At 39.8% G+C, this 17051-nt stretch overlaps 1 protein-coding gene across 2 annotated transcripts; it reads right to left on the bottom strand.

The window, feature by feature from the left end:
- Window positions 1-2375: 2375 nt before the first annotated feature.
- LOC306930884 (uncharacterized protein) lies at window positions 2376-17051 on the bottom strand. Of its 2 annotated transcripts, XM_079511980.1 has the most exons (26): window positions 16981-17046; window positions 15041-15143; window positions 14735-14867; window positions 13790-13936; window positions 13365-13499; window positions 12923-13077; window positions 12293-12396; window positions 11612-11801; window positions 11321-11449; window positions 11030-11173; window positions 9997-10132; window positions 9368-9518; window positions 8865-9001; window positions 8578-8683; window positions 8290-8353; window positions 7931-8134; window positions 7391-7536; window positions 7148-7266; window positions 6926-7047; window positions 6329-6426; window positions 6036-6172; window positions 4493-4617; window positions 4191-4336; window positions 3665-3767; window positions 3188-3324; window positions 2376-3105 (listed from the first exon to the last, which is right to left on the bottom strand). In XM_079511980.1, exons 3-26 carry the CDS (start codon window positions 14865-14867, stop codon window positions 2988-2990), a joined length of 3186 nt encoding a protein of 1061 aa, XP_079368106.1. In that variant the 5' UTR covers window positions 15041-15143; window positions 16981-17046; the 3' UTR covers window positions 2376-2987. The 2 variants fall into 2 exon arrangements, with proteins under 2 accessions (XP_079368106.1, XP_079368107.1); XM_079511981.1 differs by lacking the exon at window positions 15041-15143 and having other exon boundaries at window positions 16981-17051.

The following is a 17051-nucleotide window of genomic DNA, read 5'->3' as shown; positions in this document are numbered from 1 at the left end:
CAGGAACATTTTGGAAGTAAATGGTCACATCGATTCATTGTCATCTGTAGAAGTCCTAAATTGTAGTCAATTATGGAATAATAGCCTTACAATTTAATATTACACAAGATTCTGGGAGGGGGATGGAATGTGGCAAAGTGCAAAAAGGACTTAAAAGGATCATGGCTGCAGCAGCAAATTAAGTCAATTAACAAACTCCTCCCCATACAAATGTGTTCATTTCTTCACTGCAGGGTCCATTACCAGATTACCTAACCTGACTCCGCCAGATGGGGCAGCAGAGAGTACACTGGGTTCCCCCCTCCTGCTCCCATCTGGGAACTCTCAGGCAGACTTGATGCCCGGCCACAAAACGCCTGGCCAATCAGCAGCAGCTAGAGGCGGGATCAAGGCAGCAGGCTACCATGAATATGTAAGATTATTATTATCTAAGAAATGTATTTCATTAATTAATTTAATAAAATCATAGCTTAAGCTGTCTTGCTATAGGCTATTTTATACAGTTATCATTCATTAGGACAATCATTGAGTCCAGCTGGCTGCAAGTATTCCAGGACAATGAAACTGTGTTGAGAGAAGGGCAGCGGTGGCCTAAGGGTTAGAGGAGCGCCCTTGTTGCCGGAAGGTTGCCGGTTCGATTCCCCGGACGGGCAGGAAAAATCTGGGTGGGGAAGTGATTGTCATCACTCACCCAACACCGCTGAAGTGCCCTTGAGCAAGGCACTGAACCCCCAACTGCTCCTCCTGGAGCTGCTTAGTGGCCAACAGTATAAGACTGTGGTTGTACTGGTCAGCTCCCAGGTTTTAATTTGTGTGTTTCTATGTGCAGGGCGTTGCTGAAAATGAGCACCTGTGCTCAGCTACTTCCCTGGGTAAAAAAAAAGAAAAAAAGAAGGGACTTAGAGACCCCACCACTGTAGGCCATCTGCGAGGAAGAATATACAGTATATAATTTTGAATTTCATAAACACTATCATCTGTCCAGTGCAACCCCAGATGTGTGGGCGCGCGCCGGTTTTGCGGGTGGTCTTTTTGTGGGGTCCGTCCCTTGTGCCATAACTTCCATGTCATGTCCTTGGACAGTAAAATAAGCAATACGTACTAATCTCATTAGTCTGAAACTAAAACTGACTGATGGCAGCCAGCACATTAAAAGTATAATTATGATAGTGGAATACAATTATCATTACTTGAAGGACCAATGGCCCTTATTGGCCCCCCACATAAGCTCTTGGCCCCCCACATAAGCCCTTATTGGTCCCCCACATAAGCTCTTATATATTGCCCCCCACATAAGCCCTTATTGGTCCCCCACATAAGCTCTTATTGGCCACCCACACAAGCCCTTATTGGCCCCCAACATAAGCCCTTATTGGCCCCCCACATAAGCTCTCATTGGCCCCCCACACAAGCCCTTATTGGCCCCCCACATAAGCCCTTATTGGCCCCCACATAAGCCCTTATTGGGCAACCAAACAGTTGTGTGTGATGGGGGGAGGGGGGGCAATCAAACACAAGTGTTTGGTCAAACCATGTGACTTCCATTGGAAAAGCATTGGGGCGGCCATGAAACACAGGCAGAGCAAAGCACAGTTGTTCTTTATGTGTGTACGAAGCCCTATACGCAGCCATGTGTCCCTATACTTCCCTGTGTCCGAGCACAAACAGCTGAAACACCTCGCTATTACCACTGGATGGCACTGTTGAGAAACGTCTCACACACACACACACACACACACACACGGGAGGAAGGCTAGTACAGTACAGCACCACACACTTCAGACTGGTTTTCTGTTCTCAGACATGGTGTAGTGGTTAGTTAGAGCATATATGCCTTTCATGCGGAAGGTTGTGGGTTCAAACCCTGCCTGGGGTCGACATCAGCAAAGGGATGCGGTTGCAACAGGTTCCTAACGCGAAATCAAATGGGTTCAGATCTGAGCCAAGTCTCCTGAGGAGGCACGTCTGAAGCCTGTCCTGGACAGGGTGTCCGACTCTCCGGACGTAAAAACAAACCAACAATCAATAATGTGCACACATTATAGGACACACCGTAAATTATGCTTGGGACACACGACACACCGGTTGCATGGATGTACAGATGGACAGAGAAAGACAGATCGATCTTTGGGTAATATACGGATATGTATGGGTAAATAAATAGTCAACTCTATGACACCAAGGGAATTGTATCCTGGGAACTACAAGGTCTTCACAAATCACAATTTAGTTAAAGCATAAAGCCAGGGCGCCTGCTTACACAATGTAAATCCCCAGCCAGTTTCATGGGTGTAGGCCTACTAAAGCATATCAACTTTATTTCATACACCGATCACAATGAAACATTAAAATAGGATGGATCCAAGAGCTTAGATTGTTTTTATATTTTAATAGGGACTGGAAAATCACAGGTTGAAGTAGACATAAAATGCAATATTGCCAAATCCATCATAAACATAATACCTTTATGATGCCCTTTTGAATAGAATAGTGAATTAGGCAGACTATTTCAACAGGAAAGATAAACATCCAAACCTCTTAAACATCGAATTAAAGATCAAGTACCAAATTGTTTGAGCAATTATTACAAGAGTCACAAAACCCAAGATCTCTTCAGTGCGCACTGACGTCATTGATCATACATTTTGGCATGTTTAGTGTTGCCTTTTAAAGAAATTTAAAGTACATTGAAAAAGAAAAAAAACTAAATTCAAACATGCATGACATGATTGTTTGTGTGCAGCTCGCCACATCATGTACATCAAGTTCAGTGCAAAAGGCAGTAATGGCAGAAAATGTTATAGTGTAAAGTAAAGTTTCACTTGTGATGTGATGGGATGAAAAAGAACCCCTAACTGGTAATGAAGAACTTAACTGAAATAGAAATCCCTCACATCATGATGGAACAAGTGTTAATGTGTTAATGTGAGGTTACCCGCCAACACTGTCCAGTGTTTGGCCTATACCCTCAGATCCACCTTCTCCTTCTACACCCAGGTTCCAATTTGATCGGTACGGAGCTCCTTCGCCATTTTCCTCATGGCGTGGTTTGTTTTAAGGTCAGATTTTGTGAGAGGACGGCCTTTGGGATCCTGATTTACATGCCTGGAAAAACAATGTTCAATAAATTAGAATACAAGACAATTCCGCCAGCGAGACATTTCTTGGGGGTGGGGGGAGACCTTACGTTTTGAGGTATTCCTCAATGGCCTTTCGTTCGTATACATCTCCAAATTTTGTTTTCACAGGGTCCCTAAACATCTTCTTGGTCAGTGGACAGATCAGATGTTGGGGTGGAGCATCCAGAGTTTGACCCACCAGTTTCTATAGGACAGAATGAAAATAATTTAGTTAAGTTTAGTAGGTAAGTTGTCCAATGATCTACAACAAGTCCATATCATAATTTCACTAAAAGGAATAAGTTTAAAAGGCAGGTGGCTTGCGCACATCCAGTTCCTGGCTGGTGCCGGACCAAGGCAAGTACAATGAAAAGAAGAGAGTCCGCACACAGGATTGCTCCAATTGTGTTCTTTTATTGAAACACCATAGTTAAGACACAACGTTTCGACCGCAGGCGGCCTTCATCAGGTGATGACCTGATGAAGGCCGCCTGCGGTCATGTGTGCGGACTCTCTTCTTTTCACTAAAAGGAATAACTCATCACCTTCTCCACATCATCAATTGAGGTCCCGGCATTTTTTTCTGTATTCTCCTTGGCTGCTTGATTGTATCTATCAGGGCTGGTCAAGAAGTCCTCCGCCAAAATGCTTCCAAAGGGAAAGATACATACGGTATTCATTTTAAACACATGATTAAATCAATATACAGTTACCAACATAACGTATAAAAAGCATGCATTGGCCTGGGCCGCGGTCGTCGGTCGAGCAGTCCAGGCACCTAGGCTGGATTGACGGCATGTCGCGGGTTCGAGTCCCGATCCCGACGACCGTTGCCACATGTCTTCCCCCATCTCTCTCCCCCTTTCCGTCAAAATACTGTAAAATCTCTCAATAAAGGCAAAAACCGAAAAAATATCTTTAAAAAAAAGCATGCATTTCCTTGACACATTTAAATTGCCTATTTATGCCTTATGAAAAGCACTGTCTGTCAATTGACTTTGTGTATGAAAGGTGCTAAATAAACATACATTGGCCATGATTACATTTGGAAATCAAAGTCTTAAAAACAACCTGTCCAGGGGGTCTTCAGGCTCAGGGATGATGAGCAGTCCATACATGGCATCCAGGATTTCTCTCATGGTGATTTGGGCGTTGTAGTTACGGTCAAATATATTGTGGCAGATTCGGCCCACGCTGTTGATGTTGCAGTGATGTATCTTTGCTTATGTTAAGAAAACATTTTTTGAATTGCTATGAGTTCTGATACATTGTTTTCAATAGTATAAACTTAGGATCAAACAAATGTATGCATCACAGTATATCAATATTAATGGTCATTCATGTCTGTAAGTGGTGTGTAATAATGAGGATACACGTGTGACGAAGCGGACCAGAGGAGGTTTCACAGGATAGTCAGGACCAAACTGGCAGTAGAGCTCAAAGACTCCTTTCTCATACGGCGTGTCAGGAGGACCTTCCATGGCCAGCTTCCAGAAGGCTGAAAGGTTTAAAAGGAGCAGGATTGCATGCTGAATACTTAATTTTAGTTTCAAATCACTTTTGAATATCCCTATGGAGTGCTAGGACTGCATAGATTATTCAAGAGTTAGTCAAATAAGTAGGCATGTGTCAACTCATAAACCAACTAAATGGAAAATGCGACACTCCAAAATAAAAGATGGAAAATGCAAGACTGGCTCAGATGCAATTTCTCATATTTATTTGCGAACGCTGACGTGTTTCGGCAGAGCCTTCTTCAGAGCAGACTACAAGTAGTAGGCATGGATACCGGAGAACTCGCCAGTTTACCAAGTCGCCACGGCGAAAATTCTTCATCAATGTCTTCATCGTTATGCTAACATGCTGTCTTCATCAGTGTAGTATGTCAAATTCACAGATGTTATAGTTCATTTCGAAAGTGATCAAATTATTTTGTGCAATTAAATGGTCAGCTAGATGATGATAAAAAGGTGAGTATGTGAATACCAATGATAAGTAGGCCTACCATTTCAGGAATTGTTTACTAATGAATTACATTGTTTCGGTACTTTGGTGTTTAAACTTTTAGCATTCCTACTTTCTCTCTAAACAACTATCCTCTCTCTCTCTCTCAATTCAATGCAATTTAAATGAAGGTGAAGTAAAACTAAAATGCACTAAATCGCGGCGAGTTGGTAAACTGGCGAGTTCTCCGGATACCGTAGGCATGCATCGTTTGTGCTGGGATCCTTCCAACTTGACTGCACCTACATGCCACTTGGGACTTGGGGGAATCCTTACCAGGTGTTCAAACCAAGCAGATTTCTCTGTAATAATGGAGGAGGGGCATATTAATAACTCTATCCTCCTCCTGGATAACCAAGTTCCTCATCCTTTGACAGAGGGTGAGCTTGACCACTGCCACTCGTATTGGCAATGATATACTTTTGGTCAATACTGTTATGGGCTGGCTGCGTTTCTGTTTTTTTTCCTTTTCCCTATATGGTCTGGCATGGGCGTGTGACTGGCTTCCTGGGCTGTGACGTGCTATCTACTTCCTGTGGAACTGCACACCTTGGGGTCATCTCCTCATCAAGCCCAGCTGATAAAAACCCTGGCTCTTCACGCCAGCCCTTGCCAAATTATCAAATAAAGGCAAAAAAAGATATCTTAAAAAAAAGAAAATACCTTGACCTCAAAATCACAGGTGTAGGTCGGAAAGCTTAGTTCCTTACATCTTGCAAGACTAGCTCCGTATGCACGCGTGCACACACACACACACACACACACACACACACACACACACACACACACACACACACACACACACACACACACACACACACACACACACACACACACACACACACACACACACACACACACACACACACACACACACACACACACACACACACGAATACTGTGGTCACTTACTGAAGTCTGACTCTGATGGAAAGATGGCGAAAAATGGATGGGGGTCACAATGCAGACTCTTCAACTCCTCCAGGATGCGTTTGTCCTTCTCCATGAAACGCCCACTCTTACACTCCTGAACCTTATTTTTCAGAGCACTACATGAAAACAGTAAACCTTTGTTAAAATTGTACTGGTTGTGTAGAGCACTGTGTGTTGGGGGAGGGAGAGGAGACTTGTTTGAGGGAATTGAATATTTGCCAAAAATGTATATGTAGATCAATTTCTTCAATATGATTTCTTCCATCATTTACTTCTCTGTTGTTGTCACTTTGTTGTCCAACTCCTTTGGCAGTGAAGCTTCTGGGAATTCATCATATCCACGACTGGCAAAGAGACTCGTTAGAACACTCTGTTGTAAATGATAATCAACAGCATCATTATAATAATGTGATAAGCCAGTCACTTGAACTGTCAAATTACTGGAACATTTTCAACTGAAAGGCTAAAAATGATAGCGTGCAATCTGGGAGGCGTTCTTACTACAGTATGTCCAGGTAGATGCATGAAGGGATAAGGAAGCCCATGTTAAAGTCATTAGTCAATCACGCACCAAAGGTTGTCATGAACGGGACTCGAACACGCAACACGCTGTCAGGCCAGAGTATGTGGCATGCAACTGGACCACTAGGCAAGCGGACGCCCCAGTCAATCATAGTTTAAAGTTAGCCATTGCCATCTAGTGTAATTATACATTATCGATTGATTGATGTTATTTGATTGATTGTGATGGTTTGACAAAAGTTGTGTATAGTGTTCTAGGATTAATGGAAACAAATGAATTAACTGGTTACAGTTTACTGTAAATCCTGGCATGCATCTATAATGATTGTGTGTGCCGTGTAACAAACTTCAGTGAGGGTAGATGGATCGAGTTTGTCTTTGGGTTTCCTCATCTCCAGAGAAAGAACCGTCTCAATCTCAAACAGCTTCAGGCCGTCGATGCTCATCTCTGGTTTGAAACAGCAACCACCTGAAACCACATGCATTCAGTTGTGAGATAGGCTCCAGTAGTTCTACACATAGATACAGATACAAGTGTTAAAATAGCATGCATGCTGAATGCTCGGTACCTGTTGCATTACTAATTCCATGCAACATGTTATTCCCCATGTTTCCAAGAAGGATTGCATCCACAATGATGTTGGCGTTTATCAGCTTGGCAGCAACATCAACTGGCTTGGTCTGTGATCTATGGGCAGATGATCAGGTCATATAATTCCCACATCCCAGTAAAAACATCACAGGCAACATTGCAATTTGTTCTCAATACTAACAATACTATAACTACTGACATGCTGTTACATTACATTTACCCAGCATCATTTCCATCTGTAAGACACATGATGCGAAGTCTGCAATCTTTGAACTTCATCTTGACTTTTTCCAACTCAGACACTCCATGCTGCAGAGCATCGTATAGTTTGGTGGATCCCGTTGCTTGAAGGCTGTGAATGTGATCCTATAAATGTATCCCACAAAGTTTTAGCAACTTTTATTTTTACTCCCACTTGAAAACCTGAGTACTGCAGTCGAATACATGCAGGTACCACTAACAGTGGGCACCTACACATAATATACTGTATAACTGTAATAAATAATGTAATATATCTGTATCGAAATCGGCATCTGCCGATATGACCTGCAAATAATCGCAGATTGAATATCGTTCATAATTTCAATATTGTTCATCTCTAGTTTCACTTTATGTGTCTTTATGTGTCATTTCATTTATTTACAGTGAAGAATATGTCTTCTCAGGATGTGCATGATAAGGCTGATATTGCATGTTTATGAAGAAAATAGGACGTATGAACTATGAAGTCAGTAATACAAGTAGCATAAAAGTAAATTACCTTGAATTTTTCCAGAGTTTCTGTGAATGTGTGGAGGGTTTTCACTCCTGAGTCAAACTTCACAAGGCCTATCACATGATGGAAATCATAAGCCATGGTCCGTGTGGCAAAGTTATCAAAGAGCACTTTTACTGCATCGATCTTCTTGATATCCACACTTCCATAACATTTCTCATTCATAGAGCCGCTTGCATCCACTAGTATCTAATGAAATGAGATGAAAAAGAACATGGACAAAAAGTGTATTTTTATTATGAGGATAAATGTGAAGCATGTTAATAACTAAAACTATTTTACTCAATACTGACACCAATACAAAATAAATTATTCCGCAAAAGACAAGATATCGTAAAGATTACCAGAATTGCCTCTTTTGGAGTCCTACTTGTGACAAATGAATGGTCACCTCTGCTGTCTCCAGTTCTTTGTATGAAAATGTAAAACAAAACAGTAACAAATTAAATTATATAATAGATCTTGAGAAACACTGCAAAGGCCCGTCACTATAACTCTGGCATTACCATATATAGAGATAACTATGAATCAGACATAACCATACATAGAGTTACCACTGCAGCTACACCCAAATGTGACTGTGACAGCATGACATCAGAAACAAAAAACAAAACAAAAAACGAAATACTCACTTGGCAGCCAGTTTGTTGACATCCACAGATTTTACTTCACCATTACTAAACACTTTGATCATCTCAGGGGCTGCTTTGTCTTTACGCACATAAACGGCAAGTTCATCTACCAAGGAGGAAAAACATATTCAACAGTCGCTTTTTATGGCCAGCAATCATTTCATGGGTTGTTTTCAAAGTAAAGAGTAATCATAATTATTATTACATATAGTATATTATTACATATGCCATTTGTATGACGTGTTAATGCTCTCATTCCATACAGTGTATGCCCTCTTCAAAGTTACCTTCACTAAGTAGAACAAGTCGTGGCCCATCCAGTCCTACATCCTTCAGAAGGAGTGGTGGAGTCACCATCAGCTGAGAGAATGATTGTATTCCTTCTGCCATACTGTCAAAGGTCTTCTTAATATCAATCTGAAAGCTTGAATTCAACATCAATAGTTACTAGAAATGCAGTAAGTAGTACTTACTGCATTTCTAGTAACTATACTGTTAGCACAGTGTACCTACTAAGTACACTGAATGCACACCACAAAATGTACATACTGTCCTCGTTTCCATGCAAGTAAACATCACAAAAAACATGTCTCCTAGCTAAAGGGTGCCAAAGGATGTTAGTAATTCTAATGCCACTGTTAATGCGACAAAATAATGTTGCACAACCAGTGGTACCAGTGGTACCATTTATGGTCATACATGCGCACGCATGCATGCATGCATGCATGCACACGCTCACACACACGTCACATGCTCACGTACACACATACACACGCTCACACACACATACTTTTGACCTGGCACATTGTCAGGGTCAATCCAAAGATGATATGTTCTGATGAATGGAGGCACACTGAGTAAAATCTTCTCAATGTCCGTTGCTCTCCTCAGTGACGTCTCTCTCAAGTAGGCCTCACTGCAGTTTGGAAGTTTCTCTCCGTCTAAACACAAAATACACTTGCAGACATTAACCTTTAATAGCATGAATGTTCATGACAGAATATGTAGAAAAGTTTTGGTTTTCATTTAAATTAACTGTAAATTATACTATGTAAATTAGGAGTTCGTGCTGACATAATTGCTGTTTTCATGATTTGGTATTTTGGGAAGACATTTTGGTTCCTTTGTTGGGGCTGCATGAGCCAAATGTCTACCCTCTTTTTGACAACCCCCATGAGGCTATTTTCTTGTTTTTCTTGTATTTATTTATTTTAACGCTATGCAGATTGGCATTTCAAGAATGTCTTGGCATGTAGTATAAAATGTAGTCTACTATTTCTGATGATTTACTATTTACTACTACTACTATTTATCTACTGAATATTTTGGCCATCAATGAAAAGTCAACAAAGGCTTTCAACATTGCATCATTGATTTATAACATAAATAGTGTTAGCCATATGCAAGAGTTGCATTTACCTTTGATTTTCTGGAGAACATATGATCTTTCAAAGACATCTGCTACTCCAGGTACTCTGACTGGGTCACTGAAACGTACGCCTTCATGTGATCTAAGATCCATTGGTGCGTAGTTCTCATGTTCTGATGTTTCTTTCTGCCAGAACAAGAGAGTAAAGATTTTACTTGGCATAAAATTACTACTACAAGTGACTGTGCTCAAAATCATGTCACGTTTATACATGTATGCTGGTTTAATCAGACATGGAAGAGGGTATCTCTATCTCTCGGTCAGTAGGCAATATGTGGAAGAGAATATTTTCAATATTTCTCAGTGATTTGTATAATTTCTAGGGATTTGATTATTATCAAATTTGACATGGTGGCATTTGAGTGTGAGGCCGGCTAGTGATTTATAATTGTGAATTTATACACAATTATAATTGCCTGGCAGTAGATTCTACAAGCCAGACAGACACCGTGTGGCGTGTGCCCAATTGGCTAGTTCCACTCCATAAACCCACAAGCCCAGAGAGGGACTGTGTGCCATCTGAGATTATGAATTCACCAAAATGCCATAATTGTATTTAAAACAAAAATAATTTACTAAAAAATAATTAAGGTCCATGGACTACTGGGATAGAAATATGATTCTGATTGGCCTAGTAGTCTGTGAGATTAGCAGTGGGCAGACACACATAACAGAGAAAACACACAAAACTACCACCCTGTTCCAGTAAATAAATACATTTATATAAACAAAATAACACTTCCACTAGTGACTATCAAGTGCATGATATTTGTTAAACAATTAGACCTCAGAAGCAATACGTTAATTACCCATATTGTCTCAGCATGGGTGCCGTGATGAAATCATGAAGAAAACAAATATATAATGGGGGATAATTTGTTAACTTTAATTGAGTATAAGACATTTGTTTTGTAGTTGTCTAGAAAAACATACAGTATATATTTGTTTATGTTTTTATCAGACTCAGCAGCACTCTCAGGTATTTCAACCGCTCTCACCACCACAGATGGAATCTTTACATACCTCTGCTTCAGAGATAAGATAGGCCCAGCAGTGTGTTGAATTCTCAAAGACATCAAGGTCCTCAATGGTCTTTGCACCTCTTTTTTCCCCCAGTCTTGGCAAAAGTTCTCTAAAGAGTGTGTACAAGGCTTCAACGATGGCAATCTAAAGGAGGTAAAAATGTTCCCCAAGATTATGAATTATGAATGCAAAGAACCACTGTAAAATAATGATTCCAGTCAAGAAATAAAGTTCTACATGTAAAAGTAGAATGAATCATTAAATATTGCAAGACCATCTCATACGGTTTACCTTCTGAGTCCTGAAGACAACCTCATTTCTGCAGAGTAACTGGTACAGACTTTGAGCCAGAGGGTTGCATCCAGTGAGTCTTTGTATGTATGCAACCACTTTCTTGAATCCTTTTCTACAATCCATTTTCTAAAAGAAAAATGAAAAAAAAAAACATATACATATATATATATATATATGTATATATATACTCTATATAAACTACTTAAAATAGTAACTGCGTTAGGATTTGAAATGACAAAATATACAGTATAATTGGCAGAATAATGTAAGACACAATGGTACTCTTACAATTGCATAAAGTGAGGAGAAGAAGACACTCAGTCCTTTCTGTGTTTGCTGGACTGATGGAACAACATCATTGATGAAGACTTCATTGGTCTCTGGAGTCTTTTCACAAAATGTGGACAAAGTAAAGTACACCGTCGACTCCTCAGAGACACCACAACTTTGCAGTGTCTCTCCACTGGAATGTTCACCACTGAATAAAATATAAGAGAAGGGGGGAAAAGTATATAGTAGTTAAGTAGTAGCCTAATTATAAAATCTGATTGGTTGATAGCCATGGTATAACAATTGTACATTTCTATATCCTTCCACAGATAAAAAAAAGTTATACTGTACAAACTGTACAAACATCACAAGGTATAAACCATAGTCAACAAGAATGGGACAAACATTTTTGCATTCAGTTTGCACATTCACAAAAATGTGAAATAAAACAAATATGCAGGCAGTCGGGTTCAACTTTCTGGTATAAAATATCCTTGTATAATTAAACTATTTATTTTCATGCTGCCATATTTGCTTTTAAATATACATATTTTTTTCTTCTGTTTTTACGAGTCATAGGATTTGGGTAGTCTTATATAATCACCTGTGTTTCCATTATACAGTAGGTAATGTGTAGGCATATTTATTGAATAATTTCCATGCCATTCCACTCCATTTTTGGCAATGATTTTGAATTACCTGTAATGGAGAACATGAGCTGGGATTCCACTTTCATTTGCAAGTTTGAGTCTCAAGCTGTTGATCGTGTCAGTTGCCACGTCCACTTTGATCTCAAATTTTCCCTATTAAGAAATGTGGTGAGTTAAGAGCTGTTTACACTAAGCGATTGGAGCACGTTGGAGCCCACACACACGACAGAGAGAGAGAGAGAGAGAGAGAAAGAGAAAGAGAGAGAATATGGGAAAGGAGACAGTGCCGATGATGTTATAATCTATGGCATCACACACTGGGTTTGTCTTTTCTACACGTTCAGATTTGCTGATTTACTTACTTAAGTATAAGTTCAGTATAAGTTGTTAAACAGTATAACATTTCGATTAGTCACATCATCACCATTAAATCGTTCAGCTCACCCTCAGCATCACTAGTCACATCATTACCATTAAATCGTTCAGCTCACCCTCAGCATCACTAGTCACATCATCACCATTAAATCGTTCAGCTCACCCTCAGCATCACTAGTCACATCATCACCATTAAATCGTTCAGCTCACCCTCAGCATCACTAGTCACATCATCACCATTAAATCGTTCAGCTCACCCTCAGCATCACTAGTCACATCATCACCATTAAATCGTTCAGCTCACCCTCAGCATCACGTGGCATCGAACAGTATCTTCTCCTCCAAAGACTTCAGGAGCTTCTTGCCTTTGCATTGCAGGGGATTGCTTTAGGTTATGCTTTGGTGTAAATATCACATACAACTCTGCTCCATTTTCAATGTGTCTGTCTTTTAAGGTCCCTGTAGATTAGAAATGTTAATTTAAATAAATTAGCACATGATGTTACTTATACATGTACTTGTCAATTATATTGTCTATTCACAGCTTTGGCCACATATTATCATGACATAACCATATACAGTAGACAAGGACTGACATATAAAGAGATCTCCATATGGGCACTCTAGTGGATTAAACATGCCAAACTACAGTATAATCTTTAAAAAATGTGTATTCATCAAAGTGAAGTTCTATTACAAAAATAAAATCATTAGCAATAAAAAATGTAAGGTCAAGCCATTCTTACATGTGTTGAAGAAAGGGTCATCAGTCAATGGCATTCCATCAACTGTGTATAGGCAGACACCTTTTGAATTCCCAACGTTTTCATGGTGGCAGATCCTTAACATCAGATCTTCAACTGTGTTTGCAGGGTCCATATCTAGAAGAGATTAATCTCAATGTTACCACACTAACAAAGGCATTTCCACAAGAAATATATGTATACATCACTCGCATATATTATACAGTAATGATATTGAATAATATGGGTTCCCAGATTGATCATTTCATAATGCATTACTTACTTACTGCAGGACGAAGAAATCATTTTAAAGAATAGAAATAAATAGTTCACGTGAACTAACAATAACATATTTCAATTTTCAACAGCTGGTTATAGGCTCAAGCTACCGTTTAAAAGATGGGTTTCTGTGGATGCCATTTACTCACCCCTGATACATTTTGGTTCAGGACAATGGGGGTATCTGTACTGGATGCAAAATGACTCCATCATTTGCAACGGGTTCTCCGGGGCTCTGAATCTTGCAATTTCGTCTCTCATTTTAAAAAAACGATTCTTCTCCACTTGGGTAAAGCCTGGAAATATGTATTTAAAATGTAAAAGAAATAATTAAGCAGTTAAGAGTTCCTCTTCTACTTTCTATCTGATATGCTTTTGTTTAACCAATTAAGAGCGTTGTCATTTTAGATGTTATGCTAAAAAGCACAATTCTATACTTAGGCTATTCAAAATAGCAGATATACAAGCTCATAGCGTGGCACGAATCTTTGAAACGAAAAGTTTTAACTCAAATCTTTGCTTCTTTGGGGGTCCCTGGAACCAAATATTTGAGATAGTTGAGATTGTTATGTTAGATGCAGTAATAAACCTGTTTTGGAACCTCACCTCAGACCTACGCAGCTCAAACTTAAGGTGGCCTTACACTAGCCGATAATCGGGCATTTTTCGGCTAGTGTAAGGCCACCTTAAGTCACCCTCAACTCAATAAACTGACTTTCTGTTACACAGGATGCAAGTTCTTTTTTCCTAGGAGGATGTATCCTGAGAAAGTATTTCCTGATTCCTTTTCCTTTGTGTTTAGTCTGACAGACTTTTAGATAACTTGTCTAAAAGCTATTATTTTAAAATACTGTATATTTACAACTTTTAACTTGGATGTTTAGCACAGCAGTAAAAACATAAGAAGAAGAAAGAAAGAAAAAATGCACACAGGTTATTTCTTTAAAATAAAAGGACTTTTTTCCACTACCGTTCAATTTACTGATATAATGTACAATTTCACTAGCTCTGGTCCATAGCTCTAATGCAACAGCATTGGACCAGAGCTACAATTTCACATGCATTTGTAGGCCATTTATATCCAATAATCTTACCCATATTGTTTAAATCTTCTTCTGTCACACTATCAATGAGGTCTCGCTCATCTTTCACACCGAACTGAATGAATTGGTTGTAATAAGAATCCAGTCTGTGACTTTCAAGTAGGTTGAATATTATGTTAGCCATCTGAAAAAAATAAAACATAAAAATAAAGCAAATAATTCTGTTATCTTTTGTGTAGCTGCCAGAGGGATGAACATTTGCAATAACCTTTAGCACCTTTAATATTATACTGTCATATAGTAAGAGAAATGTAAATACATGATTTTACAGTAAGTCAATGTAATCAAGAAACTCACTTTGCATCGTAATGTGCTTCTCACAAAGTCTGACCATTAAGTTTCTGTTTCGTGGCAGCGGTGGCCGAACGGATAGCGGCGCGGTCTTGATACCGGAAGGTTCCTAGTTCGAATCAGCCGTCCGACACGTTAAAATTACCACCGCTGAAGTGCCCTTAAACAAGGCATTGAACCACTACGATGAAATGTGTTCTATGAGCAGGGCCTGGCTGGAAACAAGTTCTTGAGCTTAGCCCAGATACCCTGGGTAAATATAGATTTAATTTCATTTCATTTCATTTTTCCAAGTTATATTGGGCAATAGGGGTGTGGCTTGCTTAACAAAACAAAATTCACGGAAAATAAATAGTCACATCTCCAACTGTACAAGACAAATGGTAGTTTGTCAATTATGGAATGATAGTTTGTAAAGTTTTTTTTTTAAATCCTGGGAGGGGGGAATGGTAGCCGCAATTTGCAACTCTAGATTTTTTTATAATGGGATGAATCTAGAGTTGCAATACCCTCCATTGACTCCCCACTCATCATTTTGCGTTTGCGATCTGCTTGTCTTAAACGACGTTAAACTCACCAACATTGCAGCTGTAGTCCAAGCTTGAATTATTCTCTTTCAATCTGCAAAGTTGTTTTTCATAAAAATCCCCCGTAGACATGTTATGAGCTACTTTCTGTCAAGAAATTCTGTGCAAGTGATTATTTTTCTAAGTGCTGGAGTTTGGAAGCGCTCGTCGTAAGTCACTGAACGTCCCTGCATGCATCTGTTTCACATTTGCACATAATGCAGGAGGCAGCAGCGCGACCCCTTAATACAAACGAGCGCTTCCAAACTCCAACATTTCTTCTTCTTGACAGAAAGTAGCTCATAACATGTCTACGGGGGATTTTTATGAAAAACAAGCTTTGCAGATTGAAAGAGAATAATTCAAGCTTGGACTACAGCTGCAATGTTGGTGAGTTTAACGTCGTTTAAGACAAGCAGATCGCAAACGCAAAATGATGAGTGGGGAGTCAATGGAGGGTATTGCAACTCTAGATTCATCCCATTATAAAAAAATCTAGCGTTGCAAATTGCGGCTAGGGGAATGGTGACAAAGAAGGGCAAAAGAACAGCAATCTCATGATTCTCATCATCCATTCCATGACTGTTGACTGTCATGACGCCACTGAAGCCAGTTTTACGCGATCGCTACATTTACACTGAAAACGTGTACATAAACATTCAGATTTCAAATATAAAGTACTCACCACGTGGGCCACGGGTGTTAGAAATGTGCTGGGACGGCGATTAGCATTGCTGCATCCCGCGTTGTTTAATAAGAAGCATTTGTATCCGAGCACCCCGGCTACTTTTCTCAAACGGGATTCGTTTGGAAAATTCACAATTCACAGTTGCACACCGGGAGCGCACTCGCCTATTAGTCTGTATTGGCAGTGCGGTCAGCGTGCCTATATCGAGCACACCCAGCGTTTCAGAGTGCCACACTCCTCCCGACCGATAGGGGCGCGTAGTTGAAAGCCAATGGCAATAGATAAACAGCTCGGATAAAAATGCCATTTATTAAACTATGCGGTGTGCAGCAATGCTAATCGCTGTCCCAGTACATTTCTAACACCCGTGGCCCACGTGGTGAGTACTTTATATTTGAAATCTGAATGTTTATGTACACGTTTACAATGTAAATGTAGCGATCGCGTAAAACAGGCGGACGCTAATAAGACTCCAGTCTTTCAAGTACGTTGTACATTATGGACCTGGTAGCCATACATCTGAAGCAATTTAAAAGGTAAACAATTCTTTAATGATACAGACAGTGTTACAGCCGAAAGGGGCTAAGTGAATTAAGGCTTGCGTATAACCTTTATCAACTTTAATGATACAGACAGTGTTACAGAAACGCCCATGAATAAGTTTGCAACTCTGATCAAGAAATGTAACTCACCTTGCACAGCTACCAAACCATACAGACCACGACCTGTCCTGCAGTCTGCTCACAATCGCATCGGATTGGCA

The sequence above is a fragment of the Electrona antarctica genome, assembly GCF_951216825.1.
Source record: "Electrona antarctica genome assembly, chromosome: 1".
Classification (NCBI taxonomy): domain Eukaryota; kingdom Metazoa; phylum Chordata; class Actinopteri; order Myctophiformes; family Myctophidae; genus Electrona; species Electrona antarctica.
This window is presented reverse-complemented; position numbering and strand designations above follow the sequence as displayed.

Coding starts and splice junctions, on each gene's coding strand:
- LOC306930884 (XM_079511981.1), bottom strand. CDS start 14,867: ATGGCTAACATAATATTCAACCTACTTGAAAGTCACAGACTGGATTCT. Junction 13,078..13,364: donor TGACCCTTTCTTCAACACAT/GTAAGAATGGCT, acceptor TCTAATCTACAG/GGACCTTAAAAGACAGACAC. Junction 4,618..6,035: donor TCCATCAGAGTCAGACTTCA/GTAAGTGACCAC, acceptor TAAACCTTTCAG/CCTTCTGGAAGCTGGCCATG.